The sequence below is a fragment of the Berghia stephanieae genome, chromosome 8 (assembly GCF_034508935.2).
Source record: "Berghia stephanieae isolate SIO BIC M18660-M18661 chromosome 8, UCSD_Bste_1.3, whole genome shotgun sequence".
NCBI lineage: Eukaryota > Metazoa > Mollusca > Gastropoda > Nudibranchia > Aeolidiidae > Berghia > Berghia stephanieae.
In genome coordinates this window covers 7658642-7668132 of record NC_088367.1, presented here as the reverse complement: position 1 = coordinate 7668132, position 9491 = coordinate 7658642, and the positions used below count along the sequence as shown (strand labels likewise).

The 9491-nt window shown below is 35.4% G+C and overlaps 1 protein-coding gene across 1 annotated transcript; it reads right to left on the bottom strand.

Annotated features, from left to right (window-relative positions):
* Positions 1–964: 964 nt before the first annotated feature.
* Positions 965–8437, bottom strand: LOC144978104 (uncharacterized). Its single transcript, XM_078923719.1, has 6 exons — positions 8200–8437; positions 7414–7549; positions 5969–6094; positions 4855–5000; positions 3656–3883; positions 965–1898 (listed from the first exon to the last, which is right to left on the bottom strand). Exons 1-6 carry the CDS (start codon positions 8235–8237, stop codon positions 1445–1447), a joined length of 1128 nt encoding a protein of 375 aa, XP_078779845.1. The 5' UTR covers positions 8238–8437; the 3' UTR covers positions 965–1444.
* Between the last annotated feature and the right edge of the window lie 1054 nt (positions 8438–9491).

Below are 9491 nucleotides of genomic sequence, written 5' to 3'. Positions count from 1 at the left end.
ATCCAGATTTACACTTGAAAGTAAATTGAGAAAAAGTAAGACAAAGAGGATGGTTCAAAAAGGAAATAGATGTAGATTCCAAGAGCACACTGTCGTGTACTTAGTTTGAGATCACTTATGTTTGTTTGTTTGGTTTTTTGTTTTTAAGGGTTTTCCGGCGCTTGCACCACATTTAGGTCATATCAGCGCCAGTAAATAGGAAGAAAATGGGTTCTACAATTAAAGCACCCAAGAAAAGGTAAGACAAGGGGGAATTGGTTCAAATAGGAAACAGTTGTAGATTTCAAGAGCACGCTATCAATGTACTTAGTTTAAGACCACTAATAGTCTCATCCAGACACAAGCACAGGTCCCGACTAAGAGGAATACACTCAAATGTTTTACAAATCATAATATATAATATAAAGAAACATAATACAGAGCATAACAGTAAAAGAGAGATGATTTACAAGGAAAAAAATTTCATCTCCCGAAACTAACTATACATTTGACTGTTTCCCCCTCAGCCAGGACCAGGTCAAAACCAAGTAATCTCGTTCCAAAACAAAGACAGAAAGCATGTTGGAAAACAGATATAGGGGGATAGAAGACACAGCAAGACCTCCCTGCCCACTATGGGAGGTCAGGAACCCCACCCAGTGAGATCACTTAAAAATCTCATCCAAACATAAGCACAGTATCCCACTAAGCAGAACACACTAAACTATTTACAAACCATTTAATATTCAAAACAAAAAAAATGAAACAGAGAGATGATTTACAATGAAATAAATATCCCCTCCCAAATCTAAAATTATACATTTGACTGTTTCCCTCTCAGCCAAGGACTCCGACAAAGGCCAGGACAAAACCAAGTATCTAATCCCATTCCAAGACAAAGAGCAACTCAGAAAAGTGACATCAACAACAGGAACATCACCTGACAACAACTAAAGACCACTAGAGGCATTGTATAAATCATTCATTTAAAATATTTAAACTTTTATTCAATCATTTAACAAATCCTGCAATCAAATCATTAAAAAACACGTACGCACACACATGCACGCCACTCACCCACACATACACACACAACAAACAGACACACCCAATCAGATCCAATTTGCATGACATAGTAATAATCCTGAATGAGTAATATGGATGATGCAGGAAATTCTTTTACCAGTTTAAATAATTATGGAGGGGGAAGGGGGGAGACTGAGAAAGATCAAAGTACGTGTGTGTGTGTGTAAGGGAAGGAGAAATGTTTTGTGTTGTCCCCTTTCATATGAGTCACATCCACTCTCTCTCTCTCTCTCTCACTCTCTTTCTCTCTCTCCATCTCTCTACTCTTTCTCTCTCTCCGCCGAATTGGCTGATTTAGGCACCTCTAGCTGTAGGTTTCTCAAGCAATGGGTTCAAAAACCCTTCCAAAGTCTTTTGCAGAGCACAATTTAATTTCATTCTACTCATTGTCAGACGAGTCATCCCCCCCTCCAGTCTTCTTTCCTTCCTCTTCAGACGCGTCATTGTCCCCGTCATCTCCCTTGGGCGACTCATCACCACCTCTACCTCCGTCATCATCTGATCCTTTCGTAGAACTGTGCCTTGAGCCACCACTCCCCTTCCCTCCTCCATCTGACCCAGAATCGTCGTTATTCCTCTCTGGTGAAGATTTCCTACTACCATCCGGAGATCTCGACCTTGACCTACTTCCTGCTGGAGATCCCGACCCTGACCTTGACCCAGATTTAGATCTAGACCTGGATCGACTCTTCCTGCCCCCTTCGTTGTCTGATCCAGACTCGGAACCTGACTTTCCACTTTTCTTGCCACCGCCGTCACTATCACTCTCGCTGCCAGATAAGATTCTTCGCCTTTTGCCAACATTTTCATTGGCCTCACTTCCACTGCCGCTACTGTTGAGATGAAGGAAACAAATTAGTGAACAAATTGACTCAAATATATATTTTAAAACCTCGATAGTTAACCAGAGGATAAAATGAAAAACAAAGGAGAACGAAATGTGTGCGGCTATGTGGTCCAGTGGTATGACACTCGATTTCGGATCGGAAGGTCCTGGGTTCGAGCCTCGCCCAGCGCATAGTTGAATCCTTGGAAAAGGCTCTTTACTCACATTCTTTCACAGTACTCAGGTGTAAAATGAGTACCTGGTCGTTAACAGCGTTGTCTCTGTCCGAAAAAAAAATTGTAATACTGCCTAACAGGCGTCATGTCCCGTCCTACATGTTAAGTGTTGCTGTTGGCTAGGGAGCCCTTGTAAAGCACTTTGAGCACGTTATGTGGATATTGTAAAAGCTAAATTTTATATTTTAAAAATTTTAAATGAAGATTTTGATTCAGTTTTGAAACAGATTGTCTTGGAATTTTGAGTGATGAGCGTAATTGGCTAAATATAAAGACACAGAAGAAAAAGAATAAGAAGAAGAAGAAGAAGAAGAAGAAGAAGAAGAAGAAGAAGAAGAAGAAGAAGAAGAAGAACAAGAACAAGAAGAAGAAGAAGAAAAAGAAAAAGAAGAAGAAGAAGAAGAAGAAGAAGAAGAAGAAGAAGAAGAAGAAGAAGAAGAAGAAGAAGAAGAAGAAGAAGAAGAAGAGGAAGAAGAAGAAAAAGAAGAAGAAGAAGAAGAAGAAGAACAAGAACAAGAAGGAGAAGAACAAGAAAAAGAAGATAATAATAATATTAATATTGCTCAACTAATGGAGCTCTGCAACACAGTGTTTTATAGTTTTAACAAATACTTTTGTTTAAATCTTGTGATGTACAAAAGAAATCAGAATGAAAAAGATTTTGGTTGCCACATAACGAATGTGATGATTTTCCTATGGTTGGTGAGGAGAGGGTTAGCATATAGAAAACTATAACTTCACATCTCTGGTCACATTAACTTTACATTCACTCCTTGACATCTGCTTCATTCTGACATTATACCAGATTGATGAGGTGGGTCACACATTTCAAAAAACATTATCGGGAATAAAAATATCTTTTCTACTTTTGAGTAAAACTTTGGTAATAAAGTCTGGAGGTGCACACAAATGAATCTGGCAAACAAATGGCCAATCATTATGCCCTAGCAAATTTTATAAATTAAAGAAGATAAAATGTTACAGTGAATGACATAATCAGTCGGGTGGTGAAAAGGTTTTAACTGAGATATTGCCAAGTTGAGTCAGAATGTCAATTTTTATAAAAAATGAGTTCTTGTTATAAAGGATTAAATCAACCATTTTTGTACATCTTCGTGAAATATCAAAGATTAATTTCACTTCTAAATATTTTTTACAGCTAGTCAAGTTCAAAAAATATGAAATTTGAGAAAGGTTGCTGGATACCTTTCCCATACATCTGACCATAACTTCATGAAAATTCACCCGATTTACTTCAAATAAAGATTAAAATGTTCTTGGGAGCATATTCTTTCAGAAAATGAAAAAAAAAAAAGTGCACATCCAAAATATTCACCTTCCGACTGATTATGTCATGCACAGATATAAATAATCCTTAATTTAGAGAAGTTACTTGTTTATCAATCTGTAAAAAATAGTTTCATAAATCTTACACTTGCCAGTAATTTCTGTATTCATTGGCAAAAGTTTAACATGGGCTGTAGAGAACTACCCTACTTTTAAAAAAAAAGGATAGATAGACACTCACTCTTCCATGCGAGCTTTGTGTCCCCCGTCATCAGAGTCTTCACTCGAAGAGATAACAGCCTTGGAAACAATTTTTCTCCTCTGTTTGGCGGTGAGTCCGTCATCCTCATCCTTGGGCTTGCTACTCTTCTTGTCTCCCTTTCCTTCTTTGCCTCCCTTCTTCTTTCGTTTTTTCTTGCTGTTTGAGCCATCCTCGTCATCACTATCCCCCATGTCTCCTTTCTTTGGCCTGGTTGTGAAGAATAAAACATGAAAATAATTGAAAACGAAATGCCTCTGTTTTTGTTGTGTATATGTGTTTGTGCACACGTGAGAGAAAGAGAGATAGAGAGAGAAAGAGAAAGAATTGGTAGGAGTGAAATATCTGTTCAATATAAAAATCAAATATAATAAAATAAAAAATAATATAAAATATGCAGCAGTTACAAGCAATGCTATAAAAATCGGACATGAAAGTAGAGTAGAGTTGTAATAATGGATTTGTAATGTAAATAGAATTTTGAAAATAGATTGAGAAGGATTGCACATCGCCAACCCAGGCTGAAAAAAAGTAAAAATAAAGCATGGTATTTGAATGTACAAACAAACAACAAATAATGTATAGATATAGCAACAAGTAAACATGCATAAATAAAAAGATTTTAGAGAGAACTAATTGATGAAAATACGAAGCTAATTATAAAAACGACTATTGAAGCTTGGTATTGCGTGTTGTTTTCGTTTGCCGCCCCTAGTACGACGGTGGTAAGAATTAAAAGAACAGTGTTCATAAAAATAAATGCTTGTTTTTCACAGGGTGACTAAAATTTCTAGCAAGATCAGGTAAAAATATGTTAACATGGTCGGCTGTGGAGATAAATGAAAACGGTAGATGAAACTTAGTCCAGAAAAACAAGCACAAAGTCACAGCACTGAAAACACAACCATTGCCGGATCAATGAAACACTACAGACAAACGAGATAATGTGGTGGTGGCGTTGTTATGATGAATCTATTATGAAAATAACGTAATTATAACGTTGCATTCATCACTGTGTCAAATTGGGTTGACAAATCATCGAATATGGTTTAGAAAACATCCAATTTGGTTTGGAAAAGGAGTTTGTTAATTTATCTTTATCACTTCTATCTGTTTTGTTTTTCCCCCATAACAAAAATCAAACATAAAACCTTTTAACAAATAAGTCAAATCAAGCCAACCTTCTCTTCTTCTTCTTCGATCGTTTTTCACTTTCCTCCTCCTCATCTCCGGAATAACTCGACGACCTCTTCTTCTTCTTTTTCCTGGGTCGATCGTCTTCACTCCCCTCGGACAAAATCTCACCATCTTCACCTTTCTTAGAGCGCTGTTGACGAGAAAGACAAAATAGAAGACAGATGTTTTATTAAATATCAAAGACAACTCTTGTTTTTCCAACAAGCGTCAAACCTATGACATTCCCCCCAAAAAATCTGTTTGCACACCAAACTCCATCTCACCTCCCCCCCAGAAAAAAAAAAGCTTTTATAGAGCAAAATATTCATATATGCTCAAAGCGCTTTACAAGGGGTCCCAAGCCAGGAGCAACACTTAACAAGTAGGTTGAGACGTAATGCCTTACAGGAATCATTACAATTTGGAAAAAATGTATTAAAAATGAACATGTACATATATAGTTTTATTCAACTACCATTAACATGCAAAAACTAAAAACATTAGCTTTGATACTACGCCTATACTCTGTCTCAGAAAAATGTAATAAATAGCCATGGCATACCTGCCTACTTGACAATTTCAAATTCAGTAAGAAATACAAAATTCATCAGTAATTAATGGTCAAATTCCAGTAATACTAAAGCAAACAAAAATAATGATTGATACACCCTTTTATATGTAAAATAAACTCACCATGTTATATAGACCTACTATTGCCAATGACCGCCCCCCCCCCCCCCCCCCCCCCGATAATAATATGCTTATTGATGACCTACTTTGGACACTGCTATGTGTCTACCGATGAGGGTAAAGTTTCTGTGTCGAGTAGATGATGTCACTCGTCGCCAGCCAATGAGGCATTGAAATTTTTTATTGTAGCACGTGGTAAATAATGAAAAAAAAAAATAATTATTTTTTAATTTAACGTTGCGACAATTGTATCAGTAATATTTCTTCTATTTCCGTAAGTCCGTAATTGTCCTTACACTTCCTTAACAATTACGGACGGTCCGTAATAATAGGCAGGTATGCTATGGGGTCAAAGTAATCTGAATAAACTACGGATATAGTCGGTGTTAGGGTTGAGTGAGTTTGAGTTAAAAAGCTTTCAGTTCTCACTTTTCCAGATGATTTTCTAGTCTCCGGCTCTGGTTCCAGGTTGATTTTCTTGGCTTTCTCCACATACACCGCTCTCTGTTCCAGCAACTTCTTCTCAAACAGCTCTTTTTCTTTCTGTTTCTCCATCTGTAGAAAGAAAATGGACCCAAAAAAATATTTTTTAATTAATAAGAAAATTCATAAACCTCCATTGTGAACACATAACAGGATAATAGGTAAAATCCATCAACCATAATGCCAGGACACAAGAAATACAACCAAAATAAATAAAATAAAACATTATAAGAAAAAAAAGATAAAAATTTACCATAAAAATGTTTATCATTTCATTAAAAAATTTTTGATTAACCTTTTTATTACATTCTAAACGTAAGAATTTTAGTAAATCTGTGGTTACTTTTTACTTAAGCATTATTTTCATTTTTCTATGAAGAACGTAATAATCTTCAAATGTTATATTATGATAAAGAAGAAAATTGGCCAAAACTTTGTCCACACCAATTTTCTGTGAAATTCACCAACTGAGACAATTTTTTTTTCTCTTCAATTTTAGAAAAAGACCATCAAATCTCTATAGATAGAATGAAGTTGACGTCATTCAGGTGTTTGTAATTGTTTTATGACATCCACATTCATGAGTAATTCTCACTAAACTGTATGAACCAGACTATAAACGTTCAAGGTTACCCATAGTTTTGTGGGTTGGTCAGTTATATATTCCAGATGGCAATGCTGTGAGCTTCTAAGCCAAACGCATACTATCTATAGTGTGAATGGACACCACCGAGGTAGGCAGCAGGCTCAGGTTCAATAGGTTTTTATTTTTTTAAGGGTTTTACGGCGCTTGCAACACATTAAGGTCATATCAGCGCCAGTAAATAGGAAGAAAATGGGATAGTAAAAAGTTCTAGAATTACAATAAAGCATCCAAGAAAAGGGAAATTGGTTCAAATAAGAAACAGGTGTGGATTCCAAAAGCACTCTATCAAAGTACTTAGTTTGAGATCACTAAAAGTCTCATCCAGACACAAGCACAGGTCCCCACTAAGAGGAATACACTCAAATGTTTTACAAATCATATATAATATAAAGAAAGCATAATACAGTGCATAACAGAGAGATGATTTAAAATGAAAAAAATATCATCTCCCAAAACCAACTATACATTCGACTGTTTACCCCTCAGCCAGGGGATCTGGCCAGGACCAGGACAAAACCAAGTAATCTCTTTCCAAGACAAAGACAGAAAGCATGTTGGAAAACAGATATAAGGGGATAGAAGACACAGTATGTACCTCCCTGCCCACTATGGGAGGTCAGGAACCCCACCCAGATATAGGGGGATAGAAGACACAGTATGTACCCCCCTGCCCACTAAGGGAGGTCAGGAACCCCACCCAGGTTCAATAGGTTAAAAAGATTTTGCCAGCAGTTGTCGGCCATACCAATTCCAGGATTTGCTTCTGCTTGATGGCCTCCATCTCTTCCTCTTGCCTCTTTCTGATGTCCTTTTCTTCCTCGTCAATCTTCCGAGCCCTTGCCACGTGATACTGGGCCTGGCTCAACAAATCTGAACACTGCCTAGAAAAACGATTAAAATTTATTAGAAATATATTTCTTTTATTTTTTTATTTTTTAAAATGATTTCTTTAGAACAGCCGAATTGTCAAATAATACAACTACTATTGATAATATAATAATAATAATAATAATAATAATAAATAATAATAATAATAATAATAATAATAATAATAATAATAATAATGATGATGTTAATAATAATGATGATGTTGATGTTAATAATAATAATAATAATAATAATAATAATAATAATAATAATATTAATAATAATAATAATAATAAAAATAATAATAATAATAATAATAATAATAATAATAATAATAATAATACTAATGATAATAATACTAATGATAATAATAATAATGATAATAATAATAATAATAATAATAATAATACTAATAATAATAATATAATAATAATAATAATAATAATAATAATAATAATAATAATAATAATAATAATTATGATAATACTAATAATAATAATAAAAATGGGAGGTCGGGAACCCCACCCAGGATGAAGGGAGAGAACCAGTGACAAAACCCATTGCCCTAATACAGGTTACCACTAAGGCAATTCTAAATGTAATCTGAAAAGAAAAAAATAATTATGAAATTAAAACATCTTGCTTTTAATTTCTAATTCCTTACTGAGCCTCGGCCTGTGCTTGAGCCAAATCGAACTTCATTCGATCTCCGTGTTGACTCAGGTGAGTGAAGTATCTGTTAATGAAAGAAAGAAAAAAAAATAATTTTTAATTAAAAAAAAAAAAAAAACTTGATTATTGACTATGATAAGAATTTAAAAAAAAAAATAAAATGAAGTATTTCTATAGAGAAATATATTTGTAAATAGACTTGTTGAGAGGGTCAAGAATAGGGAATGAGATTAGCAGAAGAGTAGCGTCCCTTGATTGGACGTCACCGGCGGAAAAGTTATTAGAGAGAGAACGTCATGTTGGTTGTGCACATGTTTTTTTTTTTTTTTAAGGGTTTTACGGCGCTTGCAACACATTAAGGTCATATCAGCGCCAGTAAAAAGGAAGAAAATGGGATAGTAAAAAGTTCTAGAATTACAATTAAAGCACAAAAGAAAAGGTGAGACAAAGGGGAATTGGTTAAAATAGGGAACAGATGTAGATTCCAAGAGCACACCGTCAAAGTACTTGGTTTGAGATCACCTAAAAGTCTCATCCAGACACAAGCACAGGTCCCAACTAAGAGAAATACACTCAAATGTTTACAAATCATATAATATAATATGTTAACTAAACATAATACAATGCAAAACAGAGAGATGATTTACAAGGAAAAAAATATCATCTCCCAAAACTATAACTATACATTCGACTGTTTCCCTCCCAGCCAAGGGTCAGGACAAAACTAAGTAATCTCATTCCAAGACAACGACAGGAAACAATTGGAAAACAGGTACGGGGGGATAGAAGACACAGCATGTACCTCCCTGCCCACTATGGGAGGTCAGTATCCCCACCCAGGTTGTGCACATGCGTCTCTCGTCCTCACTTCCGGTGAAAGCGGCATGAGACACTTCAACGAAAGCGAGGACGAAAGAGACGCATATGCGCAAAACCATTTTGACGTTCTCTCTGTAAGGTGACGTCCAATCAAGGGATGCTACTCTTCCGCTAATCTCATTCCCTATAAAAACAAATAAAGGAATTCCCTTCGCTGATCCACTTGGGGTTTATCGAATACCAGAACTTTTTGCAAAAATATATCTTAAAAGCTTTGTCTTCAAAATTGCAAATTTGTTTGTTTGTTTATTTTTGTGTTGTTTTTAAGGGTTTTACGACGCTTGTGACACATTTAGGTCACAGTGCTGATGGTGACAAAAAGGGAAAAAGGAGGAAAATTATGAATAATTTTCTTTACACCACATGTTTACTTCACCAACCCCCACTTTTAGAGCCACTGAGACG